This window comes from Diospyros lotus, chromosome 14 (assembly GCF_014633365.1).
Source record: "Diospyros lotus cultivar Yz01 chromosome 14, ASM1463336v1, whole genome shotgun sequence".
NCBI lineage: Eukaryota > Viridiplantae > Streptophyta > Magnoliopsida > Ericales > Ebenaceae > Diospyros > Diospyros lotus.
In genome coordinates, this window is record NC_068351.1 from 13,279,927 (window position 1) to 13,296,531 (window position 16,605).

Here is a 16,605-nt window from a genome sequence, read left to right on the forward strand (position 1 = left end):
AGTTTAAGTTTGGTTTGATTATGGTTTTGACAAAAATCGAAACCAAACCAAACCATTGTCAATATTAGTAGCCCATATATTTAATTTAATTATAATAATAATAATATTAATAATAATTATTATTATTATAAGTGTAAATATTAAATTTTAATAAAAATATATATATTTTTTTGGGGCAAGATGTATTATTCTTAATTTTAAGATAAATTTTATTAGTTGATAAAATGTAATAAAATATTATATATTTATTATCAATGAATAAAATTATTTTAAAACTGCAAAAGATTTTGCGAACGAATACAACAACATATTCAGCCTTTATTCCACTATGTAGGGTCGGCTATATGAATTCTAGACTTCTATGTATTTCTGTCTTTTGTCATATCTTTATTTAGGCCTATATCAAACTTTAATGTCTTTTCCAAAGTTTTATTGAGTCTGCCTCTATCTATTTTTTTGACTAATTGTTTTATTTCATCAACTTTCTTCACAGGAGCGTCTCTTGGTCTCATTCTCACATGACCAAACCATCTTACTCTAGTCTCTCTCATTTTTTCATCGATTGACACTACTCCTACCTTATTATAAATAATCTCATTTCTAATTTTATCTTTTCTTGTACATCCGCACATCCATCTTAGCATTCTTATCTCCGCTACGCTCGTCTTTTGCTCATGCTGGTATTTGACTACCAAACATTCTAAGCCATATAATAAGACTACTCTTATAGCTGTTCTATAAAATTTTCCTTTCAGTTTTAATGGGATTTTACCATCACATATCACCTCGATGCATTCTTCATTTTAGCCAACCTGCTTTAATTCTATGCATGACATTCTCGTGAATTTCTCCATCTTTTTGAATCACTGGTCCCAAATATCGAAAATGGTATTTTCTATGTAAGATTTGATCTTCCAATTTTATTATAACATACTCCACTCTTGCATTCTTACTAAATTTACATTCCATATATTTTGTTTCCCTTTTACTTAATCTAAATCCCTTATATTCTAAATTATTTTTTCACAACTCAAGCTTAATGTTCATTCTCTCTTTTGTTTCATCAACCAATACTATGTCATGTGCGAATAGCATACACTATGTCACTTTTGTCTGAATGTGTTTAGTGAGTTCATTCATTACTAAAAAAAACAAATATGGACTTAGTGTAGAATCTTGATGCAGTCCCATTGTAATTTTAAACGGTTCAGTATCCCCTCTGCATATTCTGACCCTTGTCTCTACACCATGATATATGAGCATTTTTTGATAGTGTGAGACTAAAGGAGTTTACTGATTCAGACTATGTTGGTAACAGAGATAATAGGAAGTCCACATCATCCTATGTATTCACTTTGTGTAGATCATGCATTAGTTGGAAGTCTCAACTTCAACATATAGTTGCCCTCTCTACTAGCGAGTCCGAATACATTGCTGCTACAGAGGCTATTAAGGAAGCCTTGTGGTTTTAAGAAATTGCTTAATGAACTGTGTATACTTAATGAAAATGTGATTGTTTTCTCTGATAATCAATATGCAATTCACTTATGTAAAAATCATGTCTTTCACGAACACACTAAACATATCGATGTGAAATTGCATTTTATTCGTAATATTGTGTCTCAAAACATTATTAGATTGGAAAAAATATTTTCTGAATATAATCCTGCTTATATGGGGACTAAAATTTTGCTTGTGGCTAAATTTAGAAGTTGCCTCGATCTTCTTAACATTGGTAAGGTTACTTGATAATTGCTTATGCATTTGTTGCATGATTTGCATTCTGTTGTATGTACTTGTTGCCTGCTGTTTGTGTGTGCTGGCCTCATTAGGAATCAGGTGGAGATTTGTTGGTTTATGATTCCTAATGAGGCCCAAGGCTATGACAAGTTCTCGAGTTTATCTTCATAGGTTTCAGATCGGGATTAAAATATCTTCCAAAGTTTCACTCATTGGTAGCCCATTTAGAAGTCAAGCCATAAACCCCTTAGTTAAGCCTTTGGAGAAGAAATTGGCTAAGCCTATTTGCTCAAGGTTTAAGAAAGCCAAAGCCCAAGTCCACTCACTTGTTTGCCTTGCCCTAGGGATGTCATATAAAATGGCTATTGTTATTCTCCGTTGCCCTTTATTGACGGTCAATTCTCCCTCTCTCTCTTTGTTTGCTCGATTATTTCCTTTGATGACCGATCTTTGTGAGGCTCACTTTCTTTTTTCGGCCCGATCTCTCTTTCCATGACAGTGGTCTTCCTTTCCTTGCGAACTCCATGGTTGATCGGTCGGTTATCCCTATTTATATTACTCGACAGCTCTTTCTAAGGTAAGATCTCGAACTACTATTGTTGATTCTATCTTCTTTGTGAGTGGTGCTCTCTGTTCCTTGGTGGATCGTTTGGTGAGTGACCTTTGAGTGGTTTCTTGGCAAGAGTTGTCACTCGGCGAGAGGGTTTGAGCATTTGGGAGTTTCGGTTCTTGGGATTTTGGGTCTTATCTATGGTTTGGTGGCCTTAGTCGTTTGGCGTTACCTGAGTGATACGATCTGGACCAACTCAGATCTAAGCCTTGAATCGCCTTACAAGAAGTTCTATATTTATGCTTTTTGTGTTCTTGTTTTTCGATATTTTGATTTTTTATTATTATTTGTACTGACTCTCTGTTTTGTAAGTGTTCTTCCACAATAGTTATAAATAATAATAATTTTATAAAATATTTTACTAATTAATTTATAATTTTAAATTATATATATTTTGTAAACTAAAAATAATAAGTCTTTTAGGAGAAAACTAAAATCAACAATCATCTGTGACGGACAATCACCCATCGCAGATGGAGAATTAGTATAGGGTGATTGTTCGTCACTAAATAATATTTTTTTTAAATTAATATATATTTTTTAACTAATAAAATTAATATAGTTCTTTTATAGATATTTAATTTTTATGACTTCACATTAATTAGAAAAAATAAGTATAAGAGATAAAAAAATAAGAAAAAAAAAGTAATAAAAATAAAACACTAAAAAGTACTTGAAGAACAACGAAGGGAATACATTATTTTTTAATTAAAATATTTTTCAATAGTTTGTAGGTTTATTTTTAATTTTAAAATGGGAGGTCAAGATTAATCTTTTAATTTTTAAATCTTCAATAGTTTTATGTTATAAATAATAATTATATAAATTATTTGATAAATTAATTTTTAATTTTAAATTATATATATTATTTAAACTAAAAATTATTTTTAACAAGTGCATTTAATGCAGCTCAACACTCTTCAATAGTTCAATCGTCAATTATAAATACTTGGATGATGCAGCATTAATTATGGAGTTAGAGAACATTTATTATAAGTGTTCTAACTTACAAGTGCTTATATTTTATCTCTCATGCTTTAAATTGACAAAAATTTTCTCAAGGCTATTGTTGCATTCATTATTATTATTTATTTTCTAAATCTTATATCAATTGAGAGATATTGTAACTTAGAAGTTTAATTTTCATATTCTCTCTTTTGATTGAAGCAATTTTTTTTGTAGGAGGTCCTACAAGTATTGTGGGAGATTGTATCATCTAGTATTATTGTTAGAAAGTCTATTTTGTGGATATGATAAGTCTCTTAAGAGGAAAACAAAATGAATAATCATCTATTTAAAAGTGCTTTCTTTAAGATAAAGTTGAATATCATTTCATTGATTAAAGAATAAAATTTATATTATTGTTTAAATGAGTAAAAAAATATAGATATAATATAGTAGCAAAAAAGACTTTATATGCGCTACCAGCTGATCTGAATGTCTCCTTTATTTTTTATGCGCATAAAATATTTTTACTGTATTTTTGTTTAAAATTTCCAGAATTACATTTGCACCCCAATATTTTTAAAACTTATTTTCAAAATATGTTTGAAAACTCATTTTGAATTTAATTTGTAATTTCATATTTTATTAATTTACAACTTAAAAATAGAATATTCCCTTACTAATTTTGAATTTAATTGAAATTTTTATAAATTATATATTTAACTAGTAAAGTTTTTATTTTTAAATCAAATTTTAAATTTAATTTAAATATTTTATAAATTTTACATTAAATTTTTATTAATATTTTATTAAAAATTAATTTCAACAACATTACTAAGTTTCTATGTAAACTCCTGAATTATATAGGGTGACATCATATAATTAATGATGAAATTTAAAACAAGTGAAATATATCATCTGAATATCGTGGATATTATTTTTATTCTATCTGCATATTATTCATTTAAAAAGATAAGTATCCGCTAAAGAATAACATATTACTCAATAATGAAAATCAATATCTTTAAAAAAATGTATGAATATACGAGGCACATCTAAATTTTTATTTATGTACTATTATGGTTTTTTTTTACAGTCATTTGAATTTTTTGTTTTTTAATTACATTTATTTATTTATATTTTTAAGTTAAATTTATTTTTATATCTATATTTTTAATTTAATTTAACCACTTTATTTTAATATGTAAAAAGAAAAATACAAGTACATAGATGTAATTAAAATAATGAAAAGTTTGATTTATCACAATGAAAAAAATATATTTAATTAAATTGAGTAAAAAATATAAATTTAGTTCATAAATTAAAGTTTGAATTTCACATTTTATAAAAAAATTTCAATTTTTTACATATTTTTTAAAGTGTAAAAATTAAGGTTTGAAATTACAAATTTTTTTATTTTCTTTTTTCTTTTTTTTGCGACAAATTTATTTCATTGCTAAAGTTTTTAATTTTTATGTTTTTATAGTGATGGATTTATTCTGTCGCTAAAGTTTTTTTTTATTTTCTTTTTTTAGCTATGGAATTACGTCCTTAAATTTAGTATATGCTCCAAAATTAAACGCTCGACACCTCCACCCTCCCTTTATGCGCACACCGATGATATTAATCCCAGTAATAATTCTAAGTGCTGCACCTTAGAATTGAACTGCCAACCTCCAAACACCAATAATCTTTCTACGGGTGCGCGAATCAGCAGATCTGGAAGCCTCATCGGTTATTAAATTGCATAAATTATATTTATAATATATTTTTTTAAACTTTCTAGAATTATATTTACACTTCAAAATTTTTAAAATTTATTTAATGAATATTAATTTTAATATTAATGTTAGTAGAGGGAAATGAATATTAATTTTAATTTTAATTTTATGAAAATAGAAATTTATAAATTATTATATTAGAAGCGATTTTTTTTTCTTATTTTGATTTTAATTTGTATTTTCATATTTTATTAATTTTTTAAAATTAATGAATATTATTTTTATTTTTATTTTTTTGTTTTTAGCGACGAGCATATCCCGTCGCTAAATTTTAAATTTCAAATATAATTTTTTTTCTTTTTTAGCAACGGTTGCACACCTGTTGCTAAATTTTATATTTTAAATTTATTTTTATTTCTTTTTTAGCTACCGATGCACACCCATCGCTAAATTTTGAATTTATTTTTTTTTCTTTTTTTGCAATAGGTGAACCGTCGTCACTAAATTTTGTATTCTAAATTTATTATTTTTCTTTTTTAGCGATGGGTGTCCCCAATCGTTAAATTTTGTATTTTAAATTTATTTTTTTTCTTTTTTAGTGACAGATAATGCCTGTCATTAAATTTTTAATTTTTAAATTATTTTTTCCCTTTTTTAGCAACAAGTAATCCTCGTCACTAAATTTTTAATTTTTAAATTATTATTATTATTTTTTTAGCGACGAGTGAACCACGTCACTAAATTTTCTATTTTAAATTTAGTTTTTTTCCTTTTTTTGTGATGAGTGCACCTCTGTTGCTAATGTTTTTTATTTTTTATTTTTTTCTTTTTTTAGCAATAGATTTTTCCATCGCTAAATTGTTAAATTTATTAAAAATATTAAAAATTATATAGTGACGGATTTTTTCATCGCTAAAATTAGTGAAAGGTCTTTCCGTTGCTAAATTAAAAAAAATTAAAAAATTAAAAAAATTAGTAACAAAAATCCATCGCTAATTAGTGACAGATTTTGTCTTATCACTAATTCTGTCGCTAAATATCAGATTTCTTATAGTGGATGAGATCATTAGTCGACAGATTGGAAGTAAGCATTCTGTTAGTCGACAAAACCATATAATTAGTCGACAGGAACACAAGATAGTTGATAGAGCCAAAGCCTTAGTCGACAGATCAAGGATATAGTCGACAAAAATGAAAAACAAACCTATTGGTAATCGACAGAAGGAAATTAAAAACACTGATAATCAACAGATACATGAAACATAGTCGACAAATGCTATGTATAGTTGATAGATTGAACACTTTTAGTCGACTATTCACTTAGAAAAAAATAATAACATGAAGAAGAACATTTGATTGATATAAGTGAGATTTCACACATAAACATCTTTAATCATTGAACTCTCTTAACTTTGTTTCTTTTGAAAGTGAGTTGAGATTATCAAAATGATATTGATTTTGAAATTAGACACTTCAAGCTTATTTCTTTAGATTTTAAGATTGATTTTCATAACTTTGTATCATTATCAAAACTCTTTTAAATCTTAAAAGTAAAATATCAGTACTTACACATTTACGTTTAATTATCATATTGATCTCGAGATATCCTTATTGCAATACTACTTCTTCTTCATGTTGAGATATATATATCTATAATTGGGTCAGAATATAGAAAATAGAAACAAACTTATATATATATATAAATATAATAACTCAAAAGAAACTAAAGAAACACAACTTCACTTTACTTTTTAACAAATTGTAAATTTATAATATTACTAAAGAATTCAATATCGAACTTTGTGGGAAAAAAAAAAAAAACACAAACTCATCAACTTGGATCATGAGTTAGTTAAGTCAAAAACATCCTGTGTTACCACGTATTTATCAATAAGAGATAAAAATGCCTAAATTCACAATATGTATGGTGTTACCCATTCATGCGTATTATCAACTAGATATCTACGTCAGTTGTGTGCAACAAGAGGAATTGGTGAGACTGGTTTAAGGAACACGTGACAAATGATAAAACAAAATGTGAATAGCAAACTTATAAATACATAACTGTATAAACACACAAAGAACCTCTTAAGTAAGAATATCTACACAAAATGACAATCATTAACAAAACCTATAGTTATAACTTTGTGTTGTAACGATGGAAAGTGGACCAATCTTAGTGGAAGGTATACTAACTCCGTGACAAACGCACCAAAACGACATTGTATTTTGAAATAATTAAATGGCCTATGTCAGGTAAAGTTATCCAGTGCTCGTGAGATGCAATATAGTCAAAGCAAGATAATGTGCATATTAACTCATCCACACGTATATCAAATCCGTATAGTTGTGTATACTCAGCATAAAAAACATGCAACTCTCTAATCAAATTTAGACGAATATCCCCCCAATTGTGCTCGTCCATACCAAGTAACTCAACCATGGCACGAAACTTGCAATGTCTATCCGACTCTACATTAACAACATTGCGTATGAAATGTTGTATTTTTTATGGGAAAGAAGCATCATACCCTCTCAATCCATCTTTGACGTTGGCACGACAACTTAAAAGTTTACCTTCCTTCGGTTTCTCAATTGGTGGATGTATCAACCTTAAGTTTTGTCTTACCTTTTGATGATGGCTTACCTTTTGTCTTAACTTTCACGATTGGTGGCAACAATAAAGTTGTAACTGGATCAGCTAATTCTCTCAGTTTTTGTTTCAAAACTAGTTTACATGATTTAGGTTTTAAATGAAACCTGTTATATATGCTCTTCATCTCTGGATCAATGCTTAGTTAGGATGACACATCATTAGAAGTAGTCTGCACTTACTATAACTTTGTCATGAACTCTGTCATTTTATATGCACAAGGCAAACTTGACAAATGAATTGCTCATCCCCGTATCATGAACTCTGTAATTTTATATGCACAAGGCAAACCGTGTGTACTTTTTATCACACATCCACATGCAACCTTGTCTACCTTAATTTTTTGAGCTATTTGCAATTGTTTTAGCACTATATTCACTACGCTTCTAGATATAACACCTCGTAATTCTTTAAAAAAATTTAGCTTGAAGTTATGTTGCACCAACGTTAAGCTTTTCTCAAAAAATCCCTTTATCTCTATATGTTGCAACTCAATAAAAGAGTTAATAATTGTTCATGATGACTCAAAGTCACCTTGAGATGATCCAAGATGTCTCTTTAGCTTTGCATGCGCACTCTCAACTCTTGAACGAAAATATGTTGATATATTATATTGATTAAAGATATTACAATAAAAACAAGTAAGGATATATGACATTTGAGTTTCATAAAGAATACTCGTTAGTAGTAACAATGTCAAAATACATTATTCTATTTGTCCACCCTGCAACAAATTTTTTCTTATAATCATTCAACTATATCTTTCTCACATAATCAAGTGTATTCTCATATGCATGGTACTCAAATGTTAAGTTATAAAGACGACGTTCATTCTCATTCTCAATAAAGGCAAAAACAACAAGGTTCCAACCTAACATAAACTTCTCACATGTTTCATTTTTATCAAAAAATTTCTTATAGTTGGCGAGCACATTTTTGATATATGCCACCTACACAACAAGGTAGTCATGGTTGAAAACACTTTATGTATTGCATTCATCAATCACAATTCTCTGTCAATGACAACAACTCCTAGAAATGTATTAGGAGTCATCAGACTCTTTAATTTCTCCATTATCCATGTGTAGTTATCCTCATATTCATGATCTATGAATGCAAATGCAACAAGAAAAGTTAGTTCAGGTGATATCACACCAACGATCTCAAGTAACGGATACATGTATCTATTAATTTTGTTTTTACAGTCCATTATTAATATATGTGGGAAGACTTTTAATAACTCTATAGCCATTGAATTAGGCCAAAATAAGTTTGTAATACAATTTGTTAATCCATTGCTTTTATGCCACTTCACATAATTACATTCCCCCAATTTCTTCATCAACTGTTGAATTTGTGATCGACCACTTTTCTCTATGAGTCTATATTTTTTGCGTGCATTATATATAGTTTTGATGGTAGTTACATTTTTCTCATCCTCTGCCTTTAGGGTCATCAAAATATTTTTGGGTTTCACAAGATTCTTAAACATTGTTTTCATGATTTCTTTCTCTTTCTTTGTAAGCCGCCCTATATATGAATGACCCTCAAGTTGAGTCATTGGTGCATGATTGTGCAGTCCACATACAACTTTCAACATCCACTACTCATTTGAAAATTGAGCGCCAACTTAAATGGACAACCACACTTTTTGTTACCTATGGACTTACGTTTTAATTCTCCTATTGCCTCTTTTTTTTTTTTTATGATCTATACTTACCATTCTATTCACAAGAAAGACAAACTCTAGGTTTCCTCCCCATACCCCCACATTCAGAGCTCTTTATCACAATAATAATTTTATTTTCTTTTCTAACTATCTTAGCCCATCCAATAAGTGCTTCTCTACTACTGAAAAGCTTATGAAAAAAAACCTAAATTAATATGTGACTTGATACATTTTATCTTCAGTTAAATTAATAATTAAATCAAAATGTAATAAGGATGATTCACATCTCATTAGTAGTAAAAGCTTGACTAGCATCAAATAACTTCTCAATTACCAAAGGGGTTTCATTTTCTAAATTTTCCTGAACATCCCTATATTATAAACAAAGAAACAAGCTAGTAAAATAGAAAATGAAAAAGAACTAGAGTTGTTTTTATTTCTCTCGAACGTGAGAGAATTGATCGTAGGGGTTCGACATAATTGATTTCTTCGAAAACCCTCGATTTTGGGATAAATTGATTCCCGCAAAGGGTTTGGGGGAACTTGGTTCATGGTTTAGGAGAATTTGATTTTCCCAAATCTCAGGATTCAAGGAAATCAATTTCTCCAGAACGATAGTGTTCGGGAGAACCAAATCTTCTAAACTCTTTAGTTCGGTAAGATAATAAGCTCGAAATAGCGTACCTCAACTAGCATGAGTCCATCTTCGATCAATTTCCACTGGTGCTATTGTTCTTCATCAAATTCCTCCTATGTCCTCAACATTTGAAAGTTATCATCCATGTCACAACTCACTCCAATGTAATACAAAAAAAGAAGGAAAGTCACAAAAAAAAAAGTGGCTGCAATGGTGAAGGAGAAAGTGACTCCGGTGGGTGAGTTGTAGTTCCTTATTTAGAAAAAGAATGGAGAGTAAAAATAGGTTTTCAATTGAGGGTATTTCAAATATATTGAAAAGAAAGTGACTATAGAGAGCATGCAAATAGAATTTTCCAATGCATTAACCAAATTACAAATTAACCCACATCTTCAAAATTAGATTTTGTATTTTTATTTTCTGTAACAAAGGTCCCACCTTGCAATTAATGTCTGAATTTAGTAGGAGTAGGACACAGCGCTTGATGCCTTTTAAGTCTTCAACTACAAATCCAACCACTTACTTGTTCCTTACATTCAACAGATTAATAATTAGCAACCACAATCACAATGTCATGCCTTGTCTTCATAATTGATTTCTTGAAATATAACACACACACACACACACACACACACACATGGGGCATTAAATCCTTCTGTTTTTGGGAAGAAATCATATTTGTAGATCAATTATGAAAATTTGCAATTTTTTGTGTGAAACCATGATGTAAATTTAATGGTCATGAATACAAATAATTAACAAAATAAAAATTGTACACTCTCTCCACTTTGACTTGTCTGTCACTATTTGAGATAAATGGAATCTTTGTATATACTCCACTCCACTCCACTCCACTCCACGTGTATTATTTTTGGAATTATTTGGAATAACACATGATAATGTGGGGATATATGGAAGTTGTGTTATGTTTGAGTAATTAGTTAAAAAATTAGTTAAAAAATTTAATTTCTACCAAATAATACTCACCCTGAGTCCTTATATAAGTTTAGGTATATACTTTTTCTTTTTTCTTTTTTGGGATAAAAGTGAGATATACTTCTATATACTTATATATATATATATGTCAATATCATTATTATCTATTCCAAAAATAGTTTTAATTGATCAAATAATATGTATATGCATTATCCTTCTTCTTATCAAATATTATGTAAAATAAAACTACTATAAAACAACAGGATCTTCATCCCTTTTGTTGAGTCCCAATCAAAACTCAAAAAGGAGTCCTGAAACCATAAAAGATCCTCTCTCTCTCTATCTTCTCGCTGCCAACTCTGGTGGTTTCCCACAGTGCAGAAACCGCAGAAACAAAGCTTTCATGGCGGACGCCACGAAGCTTTCATCCATCAATGGTGGAAGTATGATCTCAGAACTCAAGAAGATCCTGCCCAGAACCAAGAGAAACTTGACTTTTCTCTATGGCTCCACGCTTGTTTTCCTTGCTTTCACTCTTCTCTTGGCCTTCAACCCTTCTTCAAACGCCTCTTCACGCCTGATCATCATCTTCCCCAGTTCCAGTTCAAGTTTCAGATCCCAATTCTCCCCATTTTTCTATCAGTTCTTCCCAAATTCTTCCCAACCAAACAGCACTGCCGGATCTCAAAACACCACGGTTCAATCGGAGATTCTGTGTAGAGGGCCATCCGCTGCGAAAAACGGGACCCAGAATGAAGATTCGAGCAATGAAGTTGAAGCCGTCAAACCAAATCGGAAGACGAGTTCTGGGAAAAAGTTGAAGAAACAGAGCAGTGCGGAGTCGTTGATGAAGTGCGATTTGTTTGATGGAGAATGGGTGAGAGATGATTCGTACCCTATGTATGAGCCTGGTTCGTGTTCGCTGATGGATGAACAATTCAATTGTTTTCTCAATGGTCGACCCGATGATGCTTATCATCAACTCAAATGGAAGCCCAAAGGATGCACTCTTCCCAGGTACAGAGAAATTTCCTGCCTTCTTTCTTCTCGGCATTGAGTGATTTTTCCTTGCCTTTCTTTTTCGTTGCGAGTCATCTAAATTTATCTGGGCACGTCTAATAGTCTACAAATCACGCATATATATATATATATATATAAGTATACAAAAATCTGGACGTCTAGAGAATTTTGAATCCCAACAACAGAGGACGCCACTACTGATTCTTCCTATGCTTTCTTTTCATTTTAACTCACCCGTGATGTTGGGTGCAAAGAAGTTTGAACTCTAATAATAGAGAAAGTGACCATAGCTCTTTACTGCTAAGCCAATCCAGGGTCCTTTCTTTTCGTTCTCTCTGTATTTATGATGTCAATATTATAAGAACCATAATCAAATGGCTGATGTTGAAGTTGGTCGAAACAGGTTGGATGGAAATCACATGCTGAAACTGTTAAGAGGAAAAAGATTGGTTTTTGTGGGCGATTCTCTCAATAGGAACATGTGGGAATCTCTGGTTTGCATCCTCAGAAACTCCGTCAAAGATCAGAGCAAGGTATATGAAGCTTCCGGCCGGCACCATTTCCGAACCGAAGCTTCCTATTCCTTTGTATTCCAAGTGAGTTTTTCAACCATTCTTATATTCCATTTGGTTTCTTAGTTCATTCAACTGTCTTTTAAGGCAAGGTAAGGTGTTATTTCCTCCCACTAGAATTGTCGATCGGCCTTTTTCTTTTGTGGGGTCAGGACCACAATTGCACCGTGGAGTTCTTCGCGTCGCCTTTCTTAGTTCGGGAATGGGAGATGCCGGACACAAATGGATCAAAGAGGGAGACGCTTCGGCTGGATCTAATGGGGAGCTCTGCGGATTATTACAGAAGTGCAGATATCATCGTCTTCAACACCGGGCACTGGTGGACTCATGAGAAGACTTCCAAGGGGTAAACGAATTAATTTAAGCTTAGTGTAAAGTTTTTTAATTAATTAATTAATTAATTTGCCATTGGCAATGGCGGGCGGGATCATCTAATAAAGGGAGAAAACCTTGCAGGAAAGACTATTACCAGGAAGGAAGCCATGTTTACAGTGAATTGGACGCTCTTGAAGCGTATCGAAGAGCTCTAACGACGTGGGGAAGATGGGTCGACGCCAATGTAAATCCATCCAAGACTCAAGTTTTCTTTAGGGGCTATTCTCCGTCGCATTTCAGGTATTTTGACTCGTAAAGGTTGAGTATTGTTTACTTGAGATCGAATTTTTTAATCAAACCAATATGGTTGATTTGGCATTGATACATGCAACACATGTGATTTGCGTCGATGTTTGCAGCGGCGGACAGTGGAACTCGGGCGGCCAATGCGACGGCGAGACGGAGCCGATAAAGAACCAGACATACCTATCGCAGTACCCGGCGAAGATGAAGACATTGGAGAGGGTATTGAAAGGGATGAAAACTGGGGTGAGTTACATGAACGTGACAAGAATGACGGATTATCGGAAGGACGGCCACCCGTCGATCTACCGGAAGGCGAACCTGACGGCGGAGGAGAGGAAATCGGAGGTGAGGTTCCAGGACTGCAGCCACTGGTGCCTTCCGGGCGTGCCGGACGCTTGGAACGAGCTTCTTTACGCCCAACTTCTGGTGAAACCACGTAACATATATATATATATAGGTAAGTAAAGCAACAAAATACGTACGTACATACATACACACACACATAGAGAAACGATGATTGATGGCACAAAACAAGATGTGTATATGTATCCAATCCAATGGTAAATTATTATTATTATTATTATTGTAAAATGAACACTCACTGACTGACTTGGTTGTGAAACTATAACTTTTCTTCTTCTGTTTAATGTCCACAACGCTTTGGATGAGGATTAGAGAAGTTCAAAAATTATGGATTGTAGGTATTTATCATTTAAATTTTTTTTTTCATCAAACTGTGTTTATTGCTTTGGCATAAATCTCCACTGCCTATTTTTTATCATCAGTCCAATCTTTGATTTTCTCAATGTCGGGCAATGTTATCCCTTCCTTTATAACCTGTAAAATGTAAGAATCTTGTATGAGAAAGCATAAAATCTTTTTTTTTTTCAATACTCGTAATTTAGAGGTGTACATGGTTCAGTCTGACGGATTTTGTGCCAAGAAAATTCGTTGAACTGCACATACAATTTGCACCTATAAGCAAACTAACTGGTCTGACTTGGTGAGGAGAAACCGCACCACAGATTACAGTGCGGTGCGGTTTGGTTTCTGCGATTTGCTGAAAATGCAACAACTCTCAATCTAGTTCACCATCACCAAGCTTCCACACACGCTCATCGACTAAGATTTACTCCAAATAATAAAAGCTTCGAACTCTTATTTTAGTTAGGATATTATAGTATCTTGATCAAAATAGTGTTGTGAGTCGGTTTGATGCGGCGGAAGGCGGGGGTCAGTTCATCGCTCTCGCTTCGGTCGGTGTCTTGGTGCGATGGGTGGGTCAGGTCCATGTGCATGGCAGTGGCGGCCGACGAGGGGATGGATCGGTTCGTCGCAAGCTTTGTTGCTCTCGCCTCGGTTGGTGTCTGGGTACGACATGTGCGTTAGGGCCAAGTGCGTGGCAGCGACAGCCGGCAGGGGCATGGGTTTGTCGATGAGATATTTGGTGCTGCAGGGCGTGCGTCAACGATGGAGACAGACAAAGAAGGGGAGAGAGAAGTGATTTGTGAATTTAGGATTAGTGGGTTAAACAACCCCCTCCCCCCCCCCCCCCCCCCCGCGTCGCGTTTCCATTTGTCATTTTACATTTGATATTATATATATATATATTTAAATATAATTAAAATATATTATATTGGGGGGTTTGGTTTCAAATCGAACCGCCAACCTCAAAACTATTGTTTGAAGGTTTTTCAAATTGCACCAAACCATCTCTTTAAAAAAATCGCGCGATTCGGTGCAGTTCGATTCAGTGCAGGCGATTTCCGCAGTCCACCGATTTTTTTGAATGCCCCTATCGTAATTTGTTCCATAAAAAAATGAGGTCGAGTGGTGCTTCAGCCTTGAACTTGCATTGAGCCAAGAAAATGTTCCATGTGTGGATCTACTTAAGTGATTAAACTTGAAAGACAAGGCATCTTGTTAAAATAATGGCATCGACACTCAAAATGAGGGTAAATTGGATATTTTTAAAATTTGTTTAAACTTAAAAAGAATTGGCTATTGATGAGGTTTTAGTGCAAAACAATAATGATTATAGAGTGATGCTTAAAAAGATTAAGAAAATAAATGATAAGTGACGACATAAGCAACACCTCAAACGACCTAATCCACTATTTTAACTCTTTACTAAGAATTTTTATCAATTTTTAAAATCTCCTACTTGATCCCAAGTAGACCCTCACAACTAGGATTACAACCTTCTACTTAGCAAAATATGCCCTTTAACAATCTTGTTAGACAATATACAATGAATTTTACATAAGAGATTATCTAAAAGATAAATCTTTTAGTTACAATATCTCTCAAAAATTATACACAAATGCTTGAACAAATAATACAAATGATATATAACGTCTTTTTGAGGGAAAAAATTGAAATTGTTAAAGCATTTGAATAGAATAGTAAAACTTGAAGTTTGCAATGGTTTCTTTAACCCCTCAAATGCACCATTATGTTGGCATTTATAAGTTTCTCATAACATTTGAATTTATTAGCCGTTAATGGAGCTGTTTGTTGCATTTAATAATTTGCAAAACTAATCGTTAAAGACATTTGTGATGAAATCAGTCGATAGGCTCAAAGAAACGATCAATTGGTTAGAACAAAACCTAAAGAAATGGTCGATCGATTTTGATGTAGTAGCGGTTGATCAGGGCTAGCCGAGAGCCTACAACAAATTGGTCAATAGACTTGGAAAGTCAGTCGACATCTCAAGCACAAACATGGTTGACAACTTGACCTTTAATTTTGAAAAAAAAAAAATGGTTTTGATATTCAAGTGGTATATGACCAAATTTGATATATCAAAAATAAAAGATTCTTTTGATAATAAAAATGTGTTTATTCAAATGCCATCAATGATATTAAAAACGAATTTCGACATTTGATAATTTTTATTATGATGCTTAATAAAATAATTTAGTTGTTACATCAAATAAAGAATCATTAAAAGAAAGATACATAATATTAAAAAATATTTTTCATCATCGATCTAGCAATCGCCAATCTCAAATATAATGTTTCCTATGTGAGTTTTGAGGTCTTTATTGGAACACTATCCTACACAATGTTTGGAATAAACAACTTAATTTCATAGTACATAGATAAAATGATTATTGTATATATTAATAAACTAGAACCATTACTCTTATTATTTATTTATCTTTAATGGGTAGCTTGTGTTTGATATTGTAATTTTTAGTTTTTATTTTTTAATGGGTAACTATTTATAATATCAATCTATATAATTAGAGTAAATTTAAAATTCAAATGAAAATCTAATATTTTTATTTGAGATAACCGCCCTTATGTGGCCCCTGGTGCTCGTGTCCTTTATATTTACTTAATATTTAAACAACCTTATATTTCATGATCGTGGGTTTAAAATTCAAACAAAAACTAATTTTTTCTCTCTTTTTATTATGTGATTATCTATTAGATATTAGGATAATTAAATTAATGTCACATGTTCAAAAAC

General features: G+C 31.8%; 1 protein-coding gene across 1 annotated transcript; it reads left to right on the plus strand.

The window, feature by feature from the left end:
• Positions 1–11,184: 11,184 nt before the first annotated feature.
• On the plus strand, positions 11,185–13,819 carry LOC127790373 (protein trichome birefringence-like). Its single transcript, XM_052319859.1, has 5 exons — positions 11,185–11,928; positions 12,335–12,527; positions 12,656–12,849; positions 12,960–13,118; positions 13,238–13,819. The coding sequence occupies exons 1-5, from the start codon at positions 11,315–11,317 to the stop codon at positions 13,587–13,589; spliced, it is 1,512 nt and encodes a 503-aa protein (XP_052175819.1). The 5' UTR covers positions 11,185–11,314; the 3' UTR covers positions 13,590–13,819.
• The last annotated feature ends 2,786 nt before the right edge of the window (positions 13,820–16,605 follow it).

Excerpts from the sequence above, each read along its gene's own strand:
- LOC127790373 (XM_052319859.1), top strand. The coding sequence starts at position 11,315 with ATGGCGGACGCCACGAAGCTTTCATCCATCAATGGTGGAAGTATGATC. Across the intron at positions 11,929-12,334 it reads AAAGGATGCACTCTTCCCAG|GTTGGATGGAAATCACATGC; the intron begins GTACAGAGAAAT and ends TGGTCGAAACAG. Across the intron at positions 13,119-13,237 it reads TATTCTCCGTCGCATTTCAG|CGGCGGACAGTGGAACTCGG; the intron begins GTATTTTGACTC and ends CGATGTTTGCAG.